Below are 25,586 nucleotides of genomic sequence, written 5' to 3'. Positions count from 1 at the left end.
CCCATGTATTAGTATGAGTCTAAAACAGACATCAAATTACACAATTAAAGGCAACACCCCCCCAAAAATAAACGACAAAAAACAAAAAAAAAGGCAGGTTGGTAGGCCCTGCCAACACGGTTTCCCTTATTTATATTTGCACAAGTTGGCAACCCTACCAGTTAATTTGTGGATTTTATTTGATTATTATTGAATATTTTTGGTTTCTGAAACATCTGCTCCACATTTCAGCCCAGTAGTTGACAGTAAGCTGGCACATGAGGTAGTTTGCCAACCCATATAAACTCCTAAAGAGGAAAGAAGGAGACAAACACCAAAGAAGAAGAAGAAGGCTGGCCGGTGTGTGTGGAAAAGAAGGCGGGATTGGGGTTAATCGTATTTATCAGTAATACAGTGAACATGAGAGGTGTACTTTGCAAGTCGATTTTGTCAATTTTCTGCTTGTGCGCATAAAATTTGGATTTAGCAGTCACTGTGCTCCTAGTAAAAAAACAAAAACAACAAAAAAGGTAGTCTGAAGCCCTGGAATGAGATCGAGAGCTTGATTAACTTCCTTACCGGTAACTTGCTTGTTGAACTCGCTGGCTTGTGATGTTAATGTAGCCTACAGGTATATAGCCTCCCAGGTATGTTCTTTTTGCAACCGTGTAGCTGAATAACTGTTAATGTGTTACATTAATGTACCGGACACCTTTTCAGCCTATTGTTCTGTGTGCTATTGTGTCATTGAGTAACTTGCCTTTCCAGATTAAATGCCTGTTCTGCATTTTTTTATATACATTTCCAAATAAATGCTACATATAGTCCAGTGCGACTTATATATGTTTTTTTCCCTCTTAATAACGCATTTTTTGACTGACTTAAAGTCTGTAAAATACATTGTAATATCCATCCATTTTCTATGCCGCTTGTCCTCACTGAGGTCGCAGGGGGTATGCTGGAGCCTATCCCAGCTGTCTTCAGGCAGGGTATCCTCTGGACTGGTCACCAGCCAATCACAGTACATTGTAATATTATTTAATGTTATTCCAAAAAAAGAAGAATTAAAATTAGTAGACCAAATTAAAAATGTGTATGAATGTAAAATGTAAAAAAAACAAAATGTAGACATCGCTTCCTGTCTGTAGTTAAGTAAATTTGGCATTGTCAAAATTATATTCTAGACAAAGAGTGAAATTGATGTTTTTGGCATCAGTGCCGCACCATTGTTTTATAACACACACACACACACACACACACAAGTTTACATGCTTCACACAAATGTACACATTAAGAAGAGGCCGGCTGGTTCACCGATATTAAAAACTCTTTAATGTCACCTCGGCAATGGCTGATACATGAGCTACTTTACCATCAACAGTTTTGCAGCTTTTACTTCTGTGTAGAATGACTCCGTATTGTTGCTTTTAAACTTTTACGACATTTAAATATTTTTCATACGACTAAAGATGTTGGGAAAATATTGTTATTACTTTATGCATAATACATAAGTTGGCTGCAGCCCACCCGTGACCCTAATAAGGATGTAAGAGTATAGGAAATGGATAGATGGATGGATGGATACATCAATTTAGCATTAAATGTTGTTTATTATGAATTCGCTCTCGGATTTCTGACTGGCTTTTTTATTTCTTTTTGCAAACAGAGAGGAGGAGCACTTATCAATACAGCCGTGACAAAGGTAAAGCTCTTGCAAAAATGAAAGAACACTCATCTTAACGTACTTTGGAATATTTTTTTGCACAGTCCAAACTGTACATTGTGATTGTGTTGCATTGCACATCACATTTTTGTTGTTTATCTGGATTCTTACATTGTTTTTACTTTTACTTCATTACTTCTCCGTGTTTTTTTAAATTCCTCTTCTCCTTATGTGTCGACCGTACAAGCACGTTCCTTGTGTTGTGCATATTCTCGGCATGGCTATGAAGTGCATCCATGTTTAGTAAGTAACACGGTGAGAAAATGGAAATCACGCTGGAAAACATGTTGGGTAGAAAAAGAGCACACAAGGTTAACAGCCATGCTGTGACTGGATGAAATGAGTCAGTCCTTACTTTGACGCTTTAAGCTACACAGTTGGGGTCAAGGTGGCGTATAATAAACAAGGTGCCCTTTAATGTGGGTATGTTAGGATATGAAACGTAATTTATTCGGCAGTAAAATTAGAAGAGAATCAAAATACAGCCGGTTTTGTATTGATAATCTGTACGTATCCATGTTTCCTTGCAGGCCAAAAGTCATGCCAAGCGGGGCATCCGGGACATAAAGGGCCGACTGAAAGCACGGGTGAGCCGCAGCACGGACCTCAGCACCTCAAATGCACACACCCACATAAGCATGCATCCGCACACAACCCTGTTGAAGAAAACACACACACGCTCTCCTCTGTAAGAGGCGGAAAGGCTGCTTTACATGGAGCGTGTGATTCCTGTGCAGGACTCTTTAATGACTGCTGAAGCCTGCTCAGCGCTTTGTTCATGCCTGTACATTTTTAACCAACGCCCCTCTGGCTATGGCCTGTCATGTCACCCGAGCCCCAGCCCCTCTCTCCCCTTTATTGTCTGCATATTTCATCAGCGAGCCTGTGATTTCCTCAAAGCTAATGTAACGAGGTGTATGTTTCCATAAGGCTGCTGGGTTTGATAAGGCAAAAGCAGTTTGATCTGTCGGTAGGGAAACTGAGGAGAAGGGGCACAGATGATGAGCAAGATGCAGCCTTCTGCTAAATAAGCACACACTTGTAAACAGCAAATGGAAATGTCTTTAATTTAAGATTTGCAAATAAGATATATCTTGTGCTGTTAGAAGTTAACTAAAAGAATTCACTGCTCTTAAGCCATCGCTGCTCGATGCAAATGAACACATGAGATTTACCCAACATATATTGAAGTTTAAGTCACTTTAGGTTAGTAGCTCTCTCTGGCTGTATTTTCACCCTTTGGCACCAGAATTTAATTTATGATTTTATGGCAGGCACATGTAATGAATTGGATATTGCCAGCTAATAAAGGACAGTGACCAAATTACTTTTTTCCCCTCTCTAAAGGCAAGTCAGTTTTATTTATAGAGCACAATAGCACAATTCGTACACAAGATAATTCAGTGTTTTACAGAAAAGAAGGCTAAAATCACTTCCATAAAACTGAAAATTATTCTAATATCATGACATAAAATTGCAGAAAATAATTACATAAAAGTAAAAGTTAGAAGTGAAGAGTGCATATATCATAGTTAAGATAATATATACATAAATAAAATATTAAATGAAAACAAATAGAAATAAAATACTAAAAATTAAAATGTAATAATATAAAATAAATACTTGCAAGTGTAAAATAAATTTGGCTTGTACTGGATTGTTTTAGATGTACCATAACGTAGTGGGCGTGAAGTAGGGTGGCAACCTTGCTGCCAGAACATGACAAAACATAAAAGTGGCTCCAGTTCATTGAACGTGTGCTTGGAGTCCTGCACACCATCTTTAACAGCTTGCTTCATTCTGAGATTAAAAAAAAAAATGTAGACAAAAAAAAATGTGACATAGCAACGGACTTATCACCAAAACGATAACAATTGCAAAATCTTGTGTACTCAGTTCTGAAAATGATTCATTTGTTTACGTATGAAGTACGGGAGGTTTTGGAGCACAGCCAGCATGAGATTTATAAAGTTTTTAATATCTTATACACCAACACAAAACATCATATTTATCTTGCCTGTTTCTCCATCGCAGGAGGAAGAGGAAGAGGGGATAACAGTCTGTGCAGGGTCCCCCACGAGCACCAAGAGCCTGTCTCCAAGGCGACTACAGAGGATGAGACGGGTATGACACACACACACACACACACACACACACACACACCAGTAAATTAGTTAACTACTGATGCACTGATCATGCCAGAGCTTGACCGTCATGGATGAGACTTCCACCTCCGCGCTCCTCTCATTGCTTTCCTCTCCCTTTCTCCATCCCAACACTCATTATTTTACCTTTGCCCTTTGCTGAGTAGCGCCGCTTAAAACTATCACTTTGTCAGAGTGCCAAATGTAATCAGAAGCATTTTACTTTCTTTCAACGCACTCCTGCTCTACATGCAACAAGCTCTCTCTGGAGAGTGCGGACAAGAGAAGCAAATCCTCTTCCGGTCAGCATTTCCTCTCAAAGACTTGCTTGTGCCCCCTAAATGGATCGTGTATTGTTGTTGCGTGTGCATACACACACTGTGAGGTGAGGTTAGACTGTATGGCAGTGTCGGGTTAATGTAAACATTCACTTTTCACGTTTAAGAGACTTCCGTGGCTAAATCTGTGCAAGTCTGGACAGCACTTAACACGTGCATGCATCCTCAGGGATACATACATTTACTTCCCGTTGTTATATTAAAACATGGCAACTTCCATTTTTAACATAATGCCTGCATGCACACCGTGACATTTTGGTCACGCTCATGTAAGAGTGTGATTAGGAGAGAACGTGCAGTCCCTAATTAGCATTGTGTGTCCACTGTGTGTGCGACCAAGCTGCAAATTCTTAGCACACAAGAAGGTGCGAAGGCCTGAGGGAGGGAGGGAAAGCAGAGGAGCGGCAATTAGGGCTTTTTCCAAAGGCCTCCCCCTCGGACACCCTCCTCCAGCTAGTGCACACACACACACACACACACACACACACACACACACACACACACACACACACACACACACACAAGGATGTACACAGATTAACAGTTAACACACACGCACCTACAAACATGCACACACCGTGTTAAGGATACACACTCTCTCACACACGTGTCCGTGCCATTAGGGGCTGCTCATTGCCACGGTAACGGGTCCCTAGAGAACATTGGAGGAGGGTCACATAGGACCCAGGAGTGCATGTCCCACAGCTGTTTGTGTGTTTTTACATTGTCCAGCAGTACATCCTCATCACTCTTTAAGTGTTTACCCCAACCCGCCGTTCACATGTTAAAACTTTCATCCTTGGATGAATAATTCTTTTTAGGCTAGGTGGTGGGACGTTGTCGATGCTTTTCTTACTTTCAATCCTCACAGAAAACAGATTAGTCATTACTGTATGATCATTATAATAAAAAACACCTTTTTATACAACATGCCGTTTATTTTTAAAGATCCTAGCATGTGTACGCTCCCTATACAGTGTCACCCAAAACACGTTAGCTATCACTATCTGGGAAAAGAACAGCTTTATCCATATTAGCTATATTCCTCTGTCTTGCTGTGTTTTTTTTTCCTTTACCTCGCAGTGAGGTCTTCATGCTATTGTTCTCTCTGGACCAGGTGTTCATTGCCAGAAAGGGACCTCAGTGGGAATAAAATGGTTAAATAGAGGTTAAGTGCTGCAGGTAAAAAAAAACAAACAAAAAACGTATCTGCTAAGGGTCACTTGCTGGCACAAAAAAAATAAATTTGTAATCCACTTGCTTTAAATGTTAAAAAGTTAAGCCTAAATTATTCATACACGTAAGGTCACTTTTTAAAGTATTATTATTATTTATTGTATTGTATTATTAGTTATAAGAGGAAGTTATATTCATGAAAAAGATTCCCCTTTTTCCCCATTTGGAATATACTCTTTTCCACCCGTTCTAAAGGCTCCGTGCAACTTGAACAATCATCATCAGCAGTGATTCTCAACTGGTGGGGAGGAACCCAAAAGTTAGCCAAAAATGAAAGTATGTAAACGATGATTGAATTGTATATTTTAGTCATCTTCTTCTTTGGCATTTATTCATCGCACAGTTATAAGTGAAATATCTGATTTGTGGTCTAATTTCCTGCAATTTGGATGTTTCATTCTAATCAATGTTCTAATCTATTGTTTGTATGCATGCAATTATCATTTGTTTTAAAAGTGCCTTGATAAATTCCTTGAAAATGCCCTTTGGGTATGTCGTTAGCGATTAAAAAAAACAAAACAAACAAATACATTTGCATTGTTTGACTTAAATAAAAGTGGGTTGGGACTTAATGACCATTGGAAAATGTGGGTCCCGGTTTGAGACCAATTCAGAACCCCCAATGTATTCACTACAAATTTAGAGCATTGTGTTGCAAAACACAATTATTTATCAACTTTCGACGGATTCCGTCTTTTTCGGCTAAAAAATAACCATTTACTAAATAAAAAAATAACACAAAATGTAAACAATGGGCCTTAACTGCATGTATATAAATAAATATTTACATTTTTCTAATTATAAAAGGTCGAATTGGCTGCAGATGTTGTGAACTTGTTTGTTCATATGTTGGAAGACACCTGGCCCCCTCCCAGTTAGCCAACAATTTCAACAAAAAAAGGTTATGACATGTTTATTTTCCTCTGCTGCACCTTCTCGCTGTCTGTTTCGTTGACAAAATGGCCCACAAAGGAATCATTCACCTGCTGGGTGACCTGAGACGCATCCAGCGGCAAGCAAACCTTGCAAAATGCGATGTGATGAAAAACATTCCGTTCTCCTTGATGAAAAGAAACCGCATGCTTTATTTTTTGTTCTTCATTTTTTAGATCCGCTACTCCTTGAAACAACCATACCCAGATCAGCTCTTTTTAACGAAACATATAAAAATCAGGAGTGATGCGTGAATGAAGTTCACACTGTAGATGATGAGCCACCGCGTGTGTGTGTGTGTGTGTGTGTGTGTGTCGCTGTCATAAGCGTGCACAGTTCAGCCAATGCTCAGCAATGTGGGTGATGAGGAGCGTTTTGGAGAGCTTGTTGATTAGGAATGTAGGAGGATTCCTTTCATTTGACAAAAACAAGACTGCTGGCTTCAAATAACAACTACTGTTCTGGCTCTTTTGTGGCTGTGTGTGTGTGTGTGTGTGTGTGTGTGTGTGTGTGTGTGTGTGTGTGTGTGTGTGTGTGTGTGTGTGCACGCGCGCTTCTCCTTTTGAAGGTCCATTTAGGATGTTGGTTTTGCGCTGGGAGCTTTTCTTTGTGGCTAGACGGTGCATCAGGCTTCTTGGCAGTAGCATACATGTGTGCATATGTTGTCACGCCTGTCACGGGGCAACAGAGTGACAGCTGTATAAAGAGGAGAGGTGAATGGGACTAACTTATGGACAGTGACAACCAGCAGGCTTGTGGCCAGGCCCCTCTGGTTTCCTCGCACACAAATGAAGTGTTATAAAATAGAGAAGCCAAGTCAGAGGGGTAACTCTGTGTATGAATGAAATACATGCATGGTTGGGTACGTGTGTGGATTCCATCACTGTGAATTCACAAGCTTATGTATTCTTGGAGAGCGGATGCATCCCAGTATAAAATGTGTACACATGACTTGACCTGTTCCAATGTGGAAAAGGCACTAAATGTACACAAAATACATTACTTGAAATACAGGAGATATGAAACATAACAGACCCCTGTTAAATAAAATAAATAAATAAATACATTTTTTAAAAAAAATCAATATAGACAGTCGCCCCTCACCACTTTGCAGTTTGTATCTCACAATTTCCCTTTATCATGGTTTTCCAAAATCAATTGATAACAGCCTATTATTAGTTCAAAAGAAATGCGTATTTAATCAAATGTTACATATTCTTGGCCTAAATTAAACATTTTCAAATAAATGGCTAAATGAATAAAAATAGAAGTATAAGGCATTCAGAAGGCAAATACGTGCTATGTAGTATTCTACACTGTTCACTAGGTGTCAGTAATGTTACATTGATGTGACAATAGCCACTGCAGGAAGTATGCTGTCCAGTAAAAACAAGGAACTCTCCCAATGCTAATGTATGAGTTTATGATGTGTCTTATTTCTGCTGGGAGCAACGGGCTTTTCTTGCACACGAGCACAAGTCTTTTTTTATGTCTTAAATGGCTTATTTTCTGTTATTATGTGTACTATGTTGGGTAATACGAGTGTAAAGGTGACTATAGGGGTGTTATTTCACGTACAGAGGGCGCTAATAATGTTAAAAAAAATTATTTAGAAGGTTGTAGACAGGTTTTCTATGCTCTAACTAGAAAAATATTCCATTTATCAAGAAGGAATCCTACTCGGCGAAAATTCACGAATCACGGTCGGGTTGACAGCAGTAAACGAGGGATTACTGTAAATACTATTGAACTGAAAAGTACCTGGGGATTTATGGACAGTTTTGATTACATTTTGGCCCACGATCTTCAGAATACTTCTAAAAACAAAAGCTGAAGATGAAGATAAATTCCACCTGTCAGCATGACAGTGAGCCCAAGCTTACATTCCAACTAGAGCCAAGACCTAAATCCACTTGAAAAAGATGTGAAACGGGATGAGCACAATCGGTGCCCTCGCAGTCTTGCATGTTTGCTTTTGCAAGGACGAGTGGACAAGTTGTTTTAAAAAAAAATGTTATTTTAACTTTCCCTAGATTTTCTGCAGGTTACATGTCAACATTATTTGGTTTTTCTTTATGCTCTGCATGTATATTTAGTGAATGAAAAAGCATATTTTTAAACCTGAATAATTGGAGCTATTTCACGAACAATTTGGTGATGTATTGCAAACTTTTGCTGCTCAAGCGTTTAGTGTTCCCAGACCACAATCTACCAATTTAATTTATTTACAATGCATATGAAAAGGGTTTTTTTTTCCCCCTCAAGGCAAAAAAGGTGCTTGGTTGGAGCGCAGCTGTGCCACAGGATGTCTGAAACCAAAGTGCCATCTGCTGGCGGTGTCCGGTACTGCACTCTCACAAAGCGACTTTCCTGGTTAAGTCAACTTTAGGTCTAATAGAGTAAGCATAAAGCACATTTTCCTTCTTTTATATGGCTCCTGTGTAAGTTTGCTTTGAGCGACGGCCAGTTGGACAGACAAGCACTGGATCTTGTCTCAAACAGTGTTTTCCTCCCCCTCTTTGGAGCGCGCTGCTCTTAAACAGGCAGACTTGGCCGTCCTTCTGCAGAAACTCTGCCTCTCCCCGAGGTTTGTTTGCATTTTACCGGCATTTCTTTACATACACTGCCAACCTGTGAGATCAGTGCCCACTCAGAAATACCCTATGAAATGCATAATGTACGGCGGGCTTTTAAGGCCCCGCTTGCGTTTGGCCACGTCACAGAGAGGCAGAGTCGTTCCGTGTAAGTGGTCATGCAGGGGGAAGTTTGTTTCTTCAAATGCAGCTGCCTAAATGGATGCTGATGACTTGATTTTCCTCTTATAACCAGAAACGAAATGCAATGTGTTGCATCAGATGTGGAAACTTTTTTTTTTTTTTTTTTTGGAGACGTCTTGCATGAGGAGCGTGAAGGTGGTGAGGATGAGGTCAGAGTTTTTAGTTTAGAATTTACTCACAGGCTGAAGCCTTTTATGTCCAAATACTGAAGGTATTCTTTTGCTCTTTCGCCAAGTACGCCTGAACTTGGAACAAAGCGCTGAAATACAACAACAACAAAAAATGATAACGAAAGAAATAAACTTTCCTGTCAGGGAGCAAAATAAAAGCTCAGATGTTAAACATGTTCCTTGATTGAGAATGGACTCCCTCTCGATATGCAGGCTGGAGGTCATTTTGCTGTAATGTGTGTTTTATGCACATGTTGCTGACTGGCAGCGCCGTGCAGAGGAAGACAAAAGTGACAGCAGAGTGTCAGAGGGAGAGAATGTGAGACAGGAAGCCAATGGAGGGTGGATCACTTTTTCATTTGCACCTTTCAGCTCCCCATTAGCCCACAGCAAGGAGCTAATGGAGCAGCGGTATGATAATCTGTTGTTCTTCTATTTCATGTTTTCCTCTGTGCTGTCAGGCCCGGGGCTCGACTGTATTTGACTGCGGGTGCCTCCACTCTTAAACATGCTTTTGTTCTTTACATTTTCCGCACGGTTCATCGGAGTTCACATGTCAGATAAATAGCTGCTCTTCAGGAACTCTTTTCGAAAAGTGTGAAAACCAAGTTGTTGGAAACGGCTTCGTTGTAACCGCTGTGCTCAGGGGTCAGCGCCGAGAGGGGCAATGACAAATTGATGAGGCCGTGTAGGGAGGGACCGAGCCTTTACGGCTCCCTGCGGAACTTCCTTTTCGGACAGACGGTACCAAAGCTGTAACCGAGATCAGAGTGGCATGCGGGCCCTGTGACCTGTGTCTGCTTATGTTGGGCTTCACCTTGCTTTAATAAACACCTAGCTGCACAGAGAGGCCCCGCTTCCCCAAACATGTTCAAATGAACAGCCTCATACACACAAAGCATATGTGTGTGTGTGTGTGTGTGTTTCAACCCAAAGCCCACCCCTCCCCAAGTGTTTCACAGGTGCATCTCCGCTCTGTCAGCCTGCTGTGGTTGGCTGCCATGTTAGACTGGCCCCAGATTTACTGCCCTGACACAGGAATCCATTAAATGCTGTTTAGGGATCCCAGGCCGGAGCCCCTCTCAAATCTCTTTCATTATAGCTCCAAGCTACCATGGAAGGGCAGCGAGTTGGCCAATCAACTGTGCCACCACATGTGTTCCTGCTTAGGCCCAAGACTGAGAGGCTTAAGTGACTACTGCACACATTTTAACTTGTTGTTGCGTTTTTGGGACTGTGACTGTGTGTGTGTGTGTGTGTGTGTGTGTGTGTGTGTCCCAAATGAGGCCATGCTGGCACACGTTACATTCCGCTTGTCTGGCTGGCACCCTGTCCGCTAATGAAGAGGATCTGATCCTGACCTTTGGCTCTCATTGGTTCCTCCCCTCCCCTAGGAACATTTCCCCGTCTTTAACAACAGTGGAATTCCGTTTTTTCTCATTGATCTGTTCCAAAAGGTCGAAGGACGAAAACCGAAAATCCATTTTTCCCATAAGAAATAATGTAAATCCAATGAATCTGTTCCAGGCACCCCAAAATATGACCACAAAACACTTCTAACAGGGAAGAATCGTAGTTGAACATGCAGACAACAACGTGAAATGCAGTTGTCCCTCGGCACTTTCACTTTCGTGGCTTCACTCGATCACCATTCTTCTAAATATATTAACTTGCTGTTTTGTAGTTGACTTGTATTTTTGCTCTAAATTAAGTATTTTCAAGCATAAAAATGTCAAAATGAACTAAAATATAAGGCATTAAGAAAACATGCAGTACTGCACTGACGCACTGAAAAATACAGGCGTGGGTGCGCACGTCTACGCAGTATCATCATCCAATAAGTTAATATTTTCACAGGTTACTTAGTAGTTGTGTGTAAGAAGTATGTCTGTGTGTGTGTGTGTGTGTGATTATAATGTAATGCAAGTATGTAAGTATTTTAGTATTTTAGTGTATAACAAACTGTAGGCTAGGGGTACTGTATGTGTATGTATGTGTTGTAATGATACGTAGTATTCTTCACTGGTCACTAGGTGTCAATAACGTTACATTGATGACACAATAGCCACCACAGGAAGTACTCTGATAATGTCACTCCCAATGCTAACGTGTGAGTCTATATTATGTCTTACTTCTGTCTTATTTTACTATATAAGCATGTCGTAAGCGGGTAATACGAGTGTAAACTATAGGAGTGTCATTACTACAACATTACTAGAGGGCTCTAGTAATGTTTAAAAATGTAACTGTAAGCAGGTTTTCTATGCTCTGACGACAAATATTCCTACTTTGCGGAAATTCGCTTGTGGCGGTCGGGTCTGGGAGCAGCTAACCACGATAAACTGATTGCTGTACATACAAATGATGAATGAAACACTCGTGATGAGGGGGAGGGATGGATGAGCCTCACGGACACTTTTTCATTCTAGTCCGTTTAAAGAGTGGACGGTTAGACAGGAGACAGATGCAGAGTTGTTCCTCGTTCTGAGTGCGTTCTATGAACAAATAAACCACCCACACACACATAATAAAGGCGATTATAGGATTCCCCGGCCCGAAACTGTCTATAGTGTCCAAACTGTAAAAGAACCACGATCCATTCTTCACAGAGACTGAGTCACCAACGCGTGGATGCTTTCAGGGCCCTCGGTTCCACTGACTAGTTTGTTAGGCGCACACTGTTGGCAGCACGAAAACAGGGACATATTTTTAGCAATGTATTTTGTCGGAAAACCGAGCTTCCACTGTATTCTTCTTTTCCTACATCATTCTTTCTTTTTTTTTTTGTTTACCTTTTATCGCTATGTCGTTGGGCCGCAAAGCGATGTTCTCTCACTTTTTTGGCTTCAGCAAGTCTTTTTTTTCTTGTGATGGCTTTGGATCGTGTGGTTTACAGAAGAGCGCACAGTGGGGTGAAAAGGTGAAGAAAAAGATGCGGTAAAGAAGGGGGTGTCCAAAGTGTGGCCCGCCACTGTTTTTTATTGACCGCTTGGCACAAGAATGAAACAGCATAAATGGGAAAAAAAGAGCTGCGGTGTTGTGAGAATAAAGACAAACTATCAGGTCATAATTTTAAGAGGAAAAAATAGCATAAAGTTTAAATGCTAACGGCTAAAATATGTCATTTGGTTAAAAGTCTGAATGTTATGAGGAACAAACAAATCAATGAATAAAGTTGTAATTTTTGGAAAATTATGATATTATGAGAATAAAGTCATAATATTATGGGAAAAAATCTACAAGAAGAAAGTTGAAATATTTGTAAACATTTTAAAAAGCAAAAAAAGTGTAAGATAAGGAGAAAAGTTGATAGTAATAATATGCTTTGGCGCCGATAACACAAAACTGAGGCTGGTCTTTAAATATAAAAACGTCTCAGCTAGGGATGCTCCGATCAGGGTTTTATGCCGCAGACACCGATACCGATCATCCATGAGTGAAATCGTCTGATACCAGTACCGATCACATAGATTAAGTGTAACTTTTAAAATTTCCTTTTGGCTATATCAGGAGTCACTGAGGTTTTTCCTTGTGAGAGCTACGTTTGCAAAATTAAAATAGCCAAACGCTGTCATTTTCCTAGCTTATTTCCACCCAAACAAACCAAATATGCTTGTTTTACCAGAACATTAACAAAATGCTGGTATCCACAACTCACGTTTTGTATTTCACAATGCATTTATTTCTAGTGTTCTCACATTATTACCTGAAAACCTGAATGAAAAGCGGGCTTGCAGGCGCCTCATGTGGTCGCGCGGGACTTCCTGGTCACCAACGCGCTGTATGATATGACGGGGGAACCAAAAAGTATGTCAGAGCAGAAAATAAACATACTTTTTCAAAATCACTAGTGAAACTTAAAGAATCGGGCGCCTTCTTTAAGGAGACTTTGGATGCGAGAGCAGCCTGATGGCTGTCCGGCAGGACCCCCAGGCTTCACCACAACCGCCGACAACGCACCACGCCCCCCAAATGCCACACCAAAGCTTTTTAACGCGCCACCCCAGCAAGACATTTTTCGTGGCACGTTTTGCAGGGTGCAAAACTTGTGGCTTTGTGAAGGGAACGTGGGCGGGAGACGGTCGCTATAGGCTGGATGTTGCAATGGGGGCGGGTGTGATCTGTGCATTTGCCGATACTGATCGGTGGCCGATGGATCGGCGCACCCCTAGTCTCAGCATACAGTATCTACATTGGTTGGTTTAAAAATGTAAACGTGGCGCCCGCATCCTTTGACTTTTAAACATGCGGCCCTCGGTGGGCACAGTTTGGACACCCCTGCTTATAAAGAATGCAACATTGAATATGTGCAGGGCCCCCACTGCATATGTTTTGTTGTGTACAAAACCACAGAGGGACGGTTTTAAAAAAAAGAAAAAAAAATCCACCATGTGAGAAGAATGTCAATTAGAAGGTGAGAGATGGCGCTGGAAGAAGTGCAGCGGTGGCGAGAGAGGAGAGGAACATGTGCGTGGTGGTGGAGGCCATGTTAATAAGTGGCCCGCGGCAGATGGGAAGCATCCCGCGTTGCTTTGTAAAGCTGCTGTCTCTTCTTGAACCCGCACATTAAACATGTTACACAGGTGGCTTATTAAACCCGCTGTGTCACTAAACGGCACCACATACTGATCATTCAGCGCTTTGCTCTGACAAACACCATGTGTGTGCGTGTTACCATGCTGAATGTTACCACGCACTTACGCAGGCCTGCTCTCGTAGCTGCTTAGTTTGATAAAAAACGCTCTTAAAGATTCTCATCCCCAGACCCCAATTGGACTCATTTTCTCACAACTCTTTGGGTTCAGGCCCAATAAACCAAGCTCTGTCCTCAGAGGACTTACCACACATCTTCCTCCATTCATATATGTTTAGCATTTTCGTGTGTGATTTTCATTAACAGCATAACTTCAACAAGTCTCCCATGAGCATGGGCCCGCGAGATCTCGGCTACGGGCTTGATGATGATGAGCTGGACAGTGCGAGCAAGTGAGTGCTCCTTTTATTCACCCTGGATGCATTTAATCAGCAAAGCCACGTGTACAAGCATGATTCATAGTGTGGGATAACTTCTAGGTTATATTTTATAGAACAAAACATGTTAAAAGGGATGAGATGCTCAAACTTATGTTGATACTGCCCCCAAGTGGACATTCTTGGTAGAACGTTTCCTGATGTGGTTATACAAGTTTAGTCATACTTACACAGTATGCCGGTGTAGCTCACACTTGTGTCTGTCACGTGTTGGAAATGTAGGATCTCATCAGAAGACAGTGGAGATGTCCCCTCATACACAGAGGACAGCGATGACTCCTACTCGCTGGATCTGGACATCGACTCCTCGCGCTCAGGCAAGATGAACCTGCTTGAGGAGATCCTGGACTCTCTGAGCACCACCACCATGGAACAGGGCAAGCTCAGTGCGGCCAAGAGCCTGGACTTCTTCAGGTCTATGGAGGACCTAGACTACCAGGTCCCCCCGGTATGAGAGATTTGCTATTGTGTGATAAAGAGCAAAATACAGTAGAATGAATGTTGTGGAAGCAATTGAGAAGTATTGGCATGTACCAGCAACATCAAACTTATGAAAGATTGTCTTCGATGTCCTTTTTGCCTTTCACCTTAGTAACTTAAAAAGAGCCTGGAGTTTTTCCAGAGACATTACATCGCTCGCTGTTTGACGTGTGTGGTAAAAGGCAGTGCGCTAGCATGAATTAACTTGAGACAAATGTGCACATTAGCACTCAGTAAGTCATCAAAACTTACCTTTATGCATTCCCACATAGTATCAGCATTTGACACCAAATATGAGGTGAAAGAAAAATGGTAAAAATACAGTAGTAGTCTATCAAGTGAGACGGATGTAACAAAGAGAATCCGGACACTTTTCAAAATAAAACATCAAAAAAATAATGGAAATTATTTTTTCTTTCTGTGCGGCCCGGTACCAAATGACCCACGCGGCCCGGGGGTTGGGGATCACTGGGCTACAACACACTCCACAGCAGATGTGCTACACTACACTACACAAATATAATGTTTGGTCAAAACATATTTAAAAAAAAAAATAAAAAAAGCACCCAGCTCCTTCAAGCAAATGAAATAGTTACTTTCCTACAAATGGCAATGCTACTAAATTCTCACTAAAACTGAAGAAGCTACCATAAGAAGATACTATTACTAGATACGACTATTACTATTACTATTACTGATACGAGAAACACCAGACTTGAAATATTTGGGAATTGTACACATTAACTCCTGAATGTACTATTATACACTAAGGGATTTGTTTTTTTAATTTTCACCTTAATAACTGAAAAAAGTTGACTGTATGTATATGTTTGTTTATACATATTATATCACACTTTTTCACTGTAGTTACTAAAAGAAGTGAATTATTTATCCACCCTTCCGGAGAGAGGCGGGGTACACTCTGGACTGGTCGCCAGCCAATCGCAGGGCACATATAGACAAACAACCATTCATACTCACATTCACACCTATGGACAATTAACCTAACATGCATGTTTTTAAACCCCACGCACGCCCAGGAAGAACATGCTAACCCCACACAGAGATGCCCAACGGAGATTCAAACCAGATCTTTGCGATCTCCTGACTGTGTGGCCAACATGCTAACCACTCAGCCACCGTGCGGCCTGTGTTATTTATATTTGTTTATTTGTAAAATAATGTTCCACTGCCTCCATTGTATTTCATTGTAACCATTTAGCATACATCATAGTTCCGCCGTAACCGTTAGCTCTACCAGGCTGAAATATCATATTTGAAATATTCGGAAATTGGAAATATAACCAGAAATTATAGAAATTATAATTATAATACTTTAGGGGATTTGTTTTTTTGTTTGCCTTTACAAAGATGTTCATTATTTCTATGTATGTTTATTTATAAAACAATATTGTACTTGCCCCAATGTGTTTAATTGTAACTACAGTGGAAGCTCGGTTAGCGTGTTTTTTAGCATGCTGGAGCCTATCCCAGCTGACTTTTTCTTTTTGTTTCTTCTTTCTCAGAGCAAACCAAGCCCTTGTGGCACCTGCCACCCTTCCAGTGAGATTGGTTGTGAAGCAGGGGGAGAACAGGGGGGCTGGAACATGGGCCAGGATGACAGTGCAGTCCACGGGAAGCATCTGCCACCGTCCCCACGTCGACAACCCAACAAGAGCAGCCTGAAGGTCTCCAAGAAGCCTCCCGTGCATGTACCAGATGAGCAGCTCGGCCCCCATCCTCTACCTCTAGGGAGACAACCAGGAGACCGCTTCTCCTATTCACCTTCAACGTCTCACAGAATTCCACCCACACCGCCATCTCCAAATTCCTCTCACACTTCTTCTTCTTCTTCTTCTTCCAACCACTCTCCACTGCCGACGTCCCGCGTACGGACCATTTCAGAGCCCAAAACCAGCACAGAGCCTCCTCAGGCCCAGAACCCGCCAGGCTCCACCGGCATCCTGAGGAGGAAGGTGCTCTCCAAGGAGATGGTGAGGAACTACAAGCAAAAGTCTACACAGAGGCAGGCCAGCAAGGAGAGTCGGAGCAGGAATTCGATGCAGGTACCCTGGGAGAAGGATTACACGGGGGGGGTCCCGGGTCACGCTCACGGTAAAGTCCTTGGGGCTACGGTGCAGGATCGAGGCCTCCTGGAGGAGATCGAGTCCATGTGTTGTGTCGGGCCGGTCCTCCACAGCGGCCTGCAGCTGTCACAGGTTCACTGCAACAACCACAGCAAAGCCACGGAGCAGTCTTAACCTGCTACTGGGTTCTAGTTCTACCTGCCACCCATCTATTTGGACACTTTCTACGTCAGCACCAAACCACCAGGGAGCAGGAGAAACGTGATGCCATCGGGGGGGAGGGGGCCGGAAAACTGGAAAAACTTGTAGAGACATCACTTGTGGACAAGAAGGCCGTGTGTGGACAAAGGTTTTGGGACACACACTCACATAAAGACAAAGACAGGACTTCAATCTATGAGTGGCAGCGGGATGTAATGACATCATCGTCAAATTTGCATAATTAGCAAAAGAAAAGCAGAACAAATGTTTCAAACGACCCATGAATTTCGCTTCCTTTTGTCGTTTTTTTTCAATGTCACAAACAAGACGGAGCCGCCAGTGAGTGCTTTTAGACAGCAGTCGCTGCTCGTTGAGAAGGGCGACACACGCTTTCATGTCGGTCGCAAAGAACTCCCTCCGCTGGATTTGTCGCTATTAGCTTTTTTTGGGGGGGGGGGGGGGTCTGATTACTGGCTAAATATCGCGACAGGGTCGCTAAGTTGGCAACGCTGATCCCTCTTGCTACGTTTTCTTCTTCTCTGGCAGACCCGGTACGTTATAAAGTGTTTACGTGGGAAGGCGAACAGGGAGCACCAAATGTATTTGTGGCGGGCCCCCCCCCCTCCGATTGATTCATTGGTCCGCCTGCTAGGAAATGTGTCCCAAGACTTTTGTCCACATAGGCTGCCAACATTCCATTTCTCACCCCGTCACCATTAATGCAGGTTTCATTGGACGAGGACAAACACCACGTTTCACTGGACAAATTGCACTTTTAGACGAACAGCAAAGACCCTTTTGTCCAAAGCTAATTGAGCTAATGCTAACAAAAACAACTTCAGTCCTGATGAGCCTTTGAAGCTAATTGTACACTGTGTAAAATAACGATGCCTTACTATTCATCCCCTTGCTCGCAGGTATCGTCCAGTCGGGGGTGCGGAGTACTTCACGTGTGACGTATAATGTGCTGTAAGCTGCTGTTCAACGTTGCGTTCCATTTCTCATTCTTTCTTCTTCAGCTTCCGGTCGCACACTGATGATAGCGTGTATGATTGTAACGCAGCCGAGGGCGTACAAGTGACGTGTACGGTCCGACTCTCCTATGGAGAGAAACACTGCGTGCAAAAGGTTAAAAAAAGAGAAAAAAACCCAAATCTTTCCATGTGCTTGGGTTGGTGTTATTCCCGTGATTGTTCTCCTGATTTAGACCAGACGCCAGTCGGCCTGGCACTCGAACATGCCCATTAATGCTTTGCTCATAAAGCGGCTGGCGGGCATCGAAAAGAGCAGACTTTAGTAGTTTTAACTCCAAAAAAGGACAACTCCGGACCCGACCCGACCGCAGCGGTACACGCATTCAGACACGTCGTGACTATGCAAACATTTACAACTCAAAAGCTACTACTTGAAAAACATTTGCAATCAACGTGGTTTCTCATGGGAATAAGCCACATTTCAGGTGTGTTGTGTGTATTCACCAGTGTGTGGTGTGCCTTATATGATAAGAGTATCACCCGGTACAGTATTAAGCACGCAGCCCCTTTTCCACCAAGTGCACATTCACTTCCTGCGAACTATACTGTGCTTCCTGGAACTAAAAGCATCCAGTGGCCCGTTTCACGTGTTTCTCCTTTGCACGGGTGAAAGTACCGCTAATCGTACAATCGGGTACAGTGTTTCCCACAGTCTTATTTGTGGTGTATTTGCAAAGCCGCTTCTTCTTATTTAATTTTTTAAGCACCTCGCTGCTCATTGAGAAGAGCAATACGCTAGATTTGTTGCGAGTCGCTAAATGTAGTGGTCCCTCATTTATCGCGGTTAAATGGTTCCAGACCCGACCGTGATAAGTGAGTTTCCTAAAAGTAGGATTTATTTTTTTTTTACAAATGGAATATGCTCGTAGTTAGAGCACAGAAAACCTGTTTACAACCTTCTGGATGCGACATTTAACATTATTAGAGCCCTCCAGACAATAAATAACACCCCTACAGCCACCTTTACACTCATATTACCCAATATGGGAGACATAGTAACAGAAAATAAGCCTTTTAAGACATGAAAAAAAGACTTGTGCTCGTGTGCAATAAAAGCCTGTTGCTCCGCAGATCAAGTCTGGTGCTTGTCTCCTTACTGACACCTGGTGACCAATGTAGAATACGACAATTTGAATGCGGCTGTATTATATTTTAGTTCATTTAGTCATTTTTATGCCGGAAAATGCTTAATTTAAGCAAAACATATGCTTCAATATGCATATTTTTGACTAATAATAGGCAGTATTTAACTGCGAAACAGCATGATTTATTATTAATTTGTATATTTTTGAGAAACCGTGATAGAGTGAAGCCGCGAAATTCGTACCGCAATGTGGCGACCAGGTGTGATGTAATGTGTTAATGAGCGAGGGCAACCAGGTAGCGCCACATGTATTTGTGGCGGTCCGAATGTATTTGTGGCGGGCCGCCACAAGCAAATAAATGAATGTATGGGAAACACTGAGACATGTTCAGCGATGCAAAGGCCACCTAAACGTTCCAGGAGTTTAAAAAGTATCTAGTTCCCCCAAAAAGGCCAGAAGCGCGGCCCATGTTCCCACGGTTAAAACGCGCACAGTTGCGGAATAAAGTTCCCAAGGTGGAAAAGGGGCTTATGAGTATGCAATGTTTAAATCAAACGGTCCTCGGAATCTTTTCAGATTGAAAAAAAAATGTTTGGTCGTGACCAAATGACCTGAAATGAACTCAGGCGTTGTTTTTTTCAGGCGGGAGTCGCTTCCTGCCGCTTGTTTTTCGTCTCCTTATGTTAGCTAGCCGCTTTCCTTGTATTATTCCATTACTTTATGACTTCAATTGTTTCCTTTTTTTAACACGTAGGTCAAAAGGCTTTTTTTTAAGTGTTCTCAGAGGACTTTCTCCAATTTATTTCATAATAAGAATAATTTGAAAAAATACTGAAAAATATAAAATATTTTCCGCTGACTGACTAGTATTTTTTCTTGAATATATTTTACATGAATAATATATAATTGGTGTTGTGTGTTGTAAATGACACCTAATGTGAATGTTTTAGATTTTATTTTTGAAAGAGACTATATTAAAAAAAAAAAAAGAATATACAATTAACGGCCCACACGTTTCTGCACGTATGTTGGATGTACTGTTCTGGTCCGACAGACCTGGTTCTGCAATTAAAAGTACTAATTTCAGTATTTATCACACATTTAAAAAGACTGATGCAACTATCTCATTCTGCCTTGTATTGGATTGCGTTGTAGTGTTTCAACATCATCTGCCTTTGTTTTGTTTTTTTACATTTATCGGCTGCTGTAAATAAACCATAGAAAAGAAACACATGAGCAGATAACTACTGCTGAGTGATATATACAGTATATATACAGGATATATATATACAATAAAATGTTGGGGGTTTCTGTTTACACGAATGCTGTAAAATGATGAAGACAGTTGACATGTCAATGAGTGATTGCAGAAGAAGCACTTGGGTTCCGTGGTTGCTATTCTGACCATGCTAACGTAGCGGTGATGATCATCATCATGTATTTAGCATCACTTTCTCGCAGCCAAAATATTCAAAAACGCAACAACATCTCCAGTACGTAGTAGGAGTACACACATGACTCAACATTGTAACGCCGAGTTGTTTTGTGCACACTTGCATGTTCTCGTTGTGGAGAAAACAACAGTGTCAATCTAATGAGGTGTCGATGGCAAACTTGGTACAACTGCACATGTTGTATGCACTGTGAAATGAAAATGAATAATAATAAATAATACTCTTTCATGCAACACGCACGCCTCCGCTGGCTTTTGTCCATAATTCTGCCTTCCGTGGGTAAGCGTCCGTGTGTGGCCTGGGGCTCGTTTGCAGCCCATGGCTGATTTTTTTTTTTTTTTAATCGCCCCTTTGTACATTTTCAAAGTACAATTAAACAAGAAAACCAACAAAAACAACACAAATGGAAAAAAACAGTCATTTTACAAAAAATAAATTACAGTCGTCCCTCGCAATATCGCAGTTTGATTATCACTCCCTCACTATATCGCGTTTTTTTCGCAAATGTATTATTTAATGATCGCTAAATGAAGCATTTTCAAGCATAAAAATGGCTAAATGAACTCAAATACAACTACAAGGCAGAAGAAGCGTTGTCATTGTGACTGCAGTGCTGTGTTCTACATTGGCCACTGGGTGTCAGTAATTGTTTGGTGAGACAAACACGAGACTCGTCACAAAGGTCAGCCATGGCTGCCGGGCCACCAGGGGGAGCTCATGAGCTCCTGCCGGGGCAGCCATTATAAATTATACAATCATTTATTATATATAAGTAAATGAATGTGCAAAATATTAAATTAATAATTGTATTACTGTATTTATAATTAATGTAATATTTTTTACATTATATTTTTTATAAAATGTAAAAAAAAATTACATGAATTATAATCCATTTCATATTTTTTACATTATATTTTTTGTAAAATGTAAACAATATTAAATTAATTATAATTAATATTTTTTGCATTCAATTTTTTTTTTTACCTTGATTCCAGATAATTAATCTTGATTTCAGTTTTTGCCTTTTTTGCACAGCATTCATCACAAATATAGTTCATTTCAAAGCAGATGAGGTATGCAGTTGGTTTTGTAACACTTTGATTAAAAAAATAAAAAGTCAAGCAACTAAAAATGATATGTAATTTTGTCAGGATAGGCTTGCATTACAGTGCATATTTTTTCAACAGCGTGTGAACGCGCATTGTGTTCTGTGTCCTTGTGGTGTTTTAGAGCGATCCAGCTGTGCTCTGTTGTATGTGTCTGTTATTGTACTTACTACTGCCACCAGTAGAGGGTGTTGTATACTCATGTGAGAGTTGAAGATGTGTGCGGCTCCACCTAGTCTCAGTATGTGTTTACGTGCCTGTAGCATATTAGGAACCCACTGTAGACAATAGCCGGCTAAATATAGAGCCAGAACAGTCCCAATTGGCTAAGGAAGAACCCGCCCATTGTGTTATGTGTCCTGATTGGCTGGAGACCATTGCCAATCAATCTCCGTGCTGTTTCCTGGTGTGGTCAATAGTCGCTAGCAAGCCTGCTAACTGTATGGGCTGCTTGCTAACCGCCCATAAACAATAGAAGAAGACGAAGCTAACTGGCTAAACTAATCTTCGGTAGGAGGAGGAGGAGGACGACGGCGGCAGGAGCGCTACGTTTTAACAAGGATACAAAAACGCCATAACCGAACGGCGCCAGGACAAGGCACGATCAGAGGAGTGAATAGGGGGAGTCAATTCCTTCTGTCCAACCAGGTAGATTCATCACTCAAATTCAAACAAAATGTGAGCTTTGAGTGTTTAAACAAAACAGAAATGTGAGAAAATGTTAATGCCTGTCTGAGAAAAGTGTACAAAGTGTACTGTGAGGGGTCGACAGCCTTAAAACATATATAACAATTGTAAACAAATAAAGTTGGCTACTTCGCGAATTTCACTAATTGCGGGCTATTTTGGGAACCTATCCCCCGCACTAAACAAGGGAACACTCTGTTTCCGTTTTTGCTTCCTTGATTTGTACTCTGTAACATTTTATAGACCATCTATGAAGTAAGAGGAAAGCGGTGTATGTATTTTACAACTAACGCGTAAAGCATTTATCTTGAAATAAAAGTGTGACGCCATCATGCTACATATCAAGCTCCGAAATGTCACCACTTTGACGGTTTAATAAGACACATTGACAAAAGGATAAATGCAAATCATGTCAACCTTGGCACCTAATTAGACAGTAAAATAAATGAACACCTGCAACAGATGTAATATTTACAGTACAGCATTGCCAACAAAGGCACGAAAATGGAAGTCATTTCAGTGTATATAAAGTACACGCAATGTGGCACCACAGTTTCATCATTTCTAAAGACAAACTCTAACAGTCACAAAGGATTTTGTACAAAAAGCAATGCATGTGTTTTTCGTAGAAAACTAGCTTTTGGGGTGTTAAAATATGTGGCTAATAGACGATTGCAATGTTGTCCACTTGCATGGAAGTTACAGACACCGCAATGGTGCTTTTTGGTACGACTTCCTACTCATTTTGTTTGTGGAAAATGCAGCGATGAGCGTAGTAATTCATTCATCCGATATTACTGACTGTTAACGTCGATGCAATTGAGACAAAATGGAGTGCACTACTTCGCTGTGACCAGCAGAGGCGCTGCTGTTACAGTCTCTACTCATTTGTGGTGTGAGGAAGAACACAAGGAGCTGTGCTTCATCCATGCCGACCTCCACTGTGAGATAAAAATAACTAATAACAACACAAAGATGTGTCTTTAAAATAGGGCTGTCAAAAATAGCGCGTTAACGGCGGTAGCGAATTTATTTCATTAATGACATTAACATTTTTCACTTAATTGACCCATGCCCATCAAGTCAAGCCATACCTCTCTGTCCTGACGGCGGGGGGGGGGGAAGCATAGTGTAGTATCCCTACACAGTCACACAAGGCTGACGATCTTCCAGAACTTTATTCTGACCTGAACACATCAACGGCAGTGCAATTCCAACACCTGATATGTATCTCCAACCCACAAAACAAGTCTCTTACCCTCCTCGGAACTACACTTCCTCATTGTCACGAGGCTGCCGCGAGATGCATTCATGGACACTCCGAAAATCACAGTAACATGTTAATATCCGCGTATGTGTGATCTAAATAAACAGAAAATCAATAAGTGGATATTCTTATCACTCACTAACGTAATTCTCACTGCGTAAGTACAATTTGATGCATTTAAGTATGCTCGGAAATCCCAGAATATACATCTACACTCAAAACGTGACTTCAACTTGAATTGCTGGGTGTCTTTGAACGCAACTCTTCATGGCTCATAATGACACGGTTAAAGTGTGAGTCAAATGTTGTGCTACTTTTAAAGAGGCTAGCGTTAGGCTAACAGATTTTCAGACGTGTGCTATCTTTTAGCTTGAGTTACATTTTCTGTTCATTTGGAGCTGTTAATACATACAAAAGTATATGTAATTGTGTCCTGTCATTTATCTTTTGAATCATTTATGGGTTTTTTTCACAAAATACAATAAAAATGGGCATGTTTTCACACATAGTTGCAAATGGTGATTAATCAAAAAAACTGTGATTAATTTTTATTTAAATGTTTAACCATTTGGCATCCCTACTTTAAACACATAATATATAATTTGGCTTTTTAGCCTTTATACAAAATAAAAAAAATATCTAAAAATATCAAAGTGGACTCTGCGCATCCTTGGATTTTTTCCAGTGTGCGGCCTTCGGTGTAAAAGGTTTGGACACCCCTGTTCTAAATCCTATAATATGCTTCTCGCACTTATTCAAACACATTTCAATTCTGTTTGACACATTAAGAAACGGCTACTGGCATATAGTATACAGTGCAGTTACACATCATCTTGTCTCCCGGTGCTAAAAAATGTTGAGTGAATTGACTTGTGAGACAGCGCCCTCTACTGGACTTTTTTTTTCCCCCTGCAGATATCGCTATCAAACATTTTCACATTTTTTCCATTTAAGTTTGTGTTTTCCCGCCACAAATGGATCCGGAGCTACATTATGATTATTATGCATACAGTAGATGGCATAGTAACTCTGCCTTATAACACACCTCATAAGCACCTGGTCTGCCAGAGAATAAGAACATGTAGCAGGAGGGATCAGTGTTGCCAACTTTGTCGCTATATTGAGCAAGTATTCAAACACGTCTAGATTCTGTTTTGAAAAAAAATCGAGTGACTTTTTCAGGTCGTATTATTTGCGGAGACTTTAACATGAAAGCACGTATTGGTGATGCTTGTTGTGAAGATACCATTTAAAAACAAACTTATAGCAGAGAAAAGAAAGCGGTGACGATACGGGGATCTACAGTATGAACTGATATTTAATTTTCTCAATGAATCAGCCGAGGGTATTTTGTCAAATAGTGGAAACATTCAAGTGCAAAAAAAAAAAACCTATCAGGCACAAACTGCTCTATCTGTCCCCCAAATGTAGCTTAGGCACACAAACACCATGAGCACACATCTATCTACGTAGAATGAAGGATGTGCAGCACATGCTAGCGGGACTTATGAAGCCCGCAGAGTGTCACGAGAGCGCTTGCAATTTTGCAGCATGCGCATGTAGAGATGTGAGGAGACATCCATCCAGCATACGTGCACTTAGGAGGTTGACAGTGTGCATCTTCAGGCTCTCAGATGAGTCTCTCCATAGGTGGTGGCTGGCTGATGCTCCACATCTCCACCCGGGATCCCTCCTTCTCCTGCCGGCTGGGACTGTAGGTGCCGTGGGTGGCCCGGCGGTTCAGTGTGACCACCAGTCCAGCTGAAGTCAGGATGAGAACGAGGAGGAGGAGGACGGACACCAGACTGACGGCCAGAAGCAGGTCAGAGGTGACGCCTTCAGAGGTCAGCTAGA

At 41.4% G+C, this 25,586-nt stretch overlaps 2 protein-coding genes across 6 annotated transcripts in view; one reads left to right on the top strand and one right to left on the bottom strand.

Annotated features, from left to right (window-relative positions):
• Positions 1-21,424, top strand: part of dennd1b (DENN/MADD domain containing 1B) — a 154,378-nt gene extending 132,954 nt beyond the window's left edge. For both annotated transcript variants that reach the window (XM_054789327.1, XM_054789329.1), the window contains 6 exons: positions 1,646-1,681; positions 2,233-2,289; positions 3,737-3,826; positions 14,201-14,286; positions 14,554-14,779; positions 16,338-21,424. In XM_054789327.1, the coding sequence (XP_054645302.1) occupies positions 1,646-1,681; positions 2,233-2,289; positions 3,737-3,826; positions 14,201-14,286; positions 14,554-14,779; positions 16,338-17,072 (1,230 nt within the window). In that variant the 3' untranslated portion in view covers positions 17,073-21,424. The remainder of the gene's footprint in view (positions 1-1,645; positions 1,682-2,232; positions 2,290-3,736; positions 3,827-14,200; positions 14,287-14,553; positions 14,780-16,337) is intronic.
• crb1 (crumbs cell polarity complex component 1) overlaps positions 3,720-25,586 on the bottom strand; it is a 48,791-nt gene continuing 26,924 nt past the window's right edge. The window contains exons 14-16 of one of the 4 annotated variants that reach the window (XR_008572669.1): positions 23,560-25,581; positions 14,502-14,793; positions 3,720-3,808 (exon numbers count right to left, since the gene is read on the bottom strand). Coding sequence is in view for 1 of the 4 variants with exons in the window: in XM_054789325.1 (XP_054645300.1) it covers positions 25,363-25,581 (219 nt within the window). In the remaining 3 variants the exon portion in view is untranslated. Of the gene's footprint in view, positions 3,809-14,501; positions 14,794-22,485; positions 25,582-25,586 lie in introns of those variants that run through there. The other 3 variants (XM_054789325.1, XM_054789323.1, XM_054789326.1) reach the window with 3 other exon arrangements.

The sequence above is a fragment of the Dunckerocampus dactyliophorus genome, chromosome 10 (assembly GCF_027744805.1).
Source record: "Dunckerocampus dactyliophorus isolate RoL2022-P2 chromosome 10, RoL_Ddac_1.1, whole genome shotgun sequence".
Classification (NCBI taxonomy): Eukaryota; Metazoa; Chordata; class Actinopteri; order Syngnathiformes; family Syngnathidae; genus Dunckerocampus; species Dunckerocampus dactyliophorus.
This window is presented reverse-complemented; position numbering and strand designations above follow the sequence as displayed.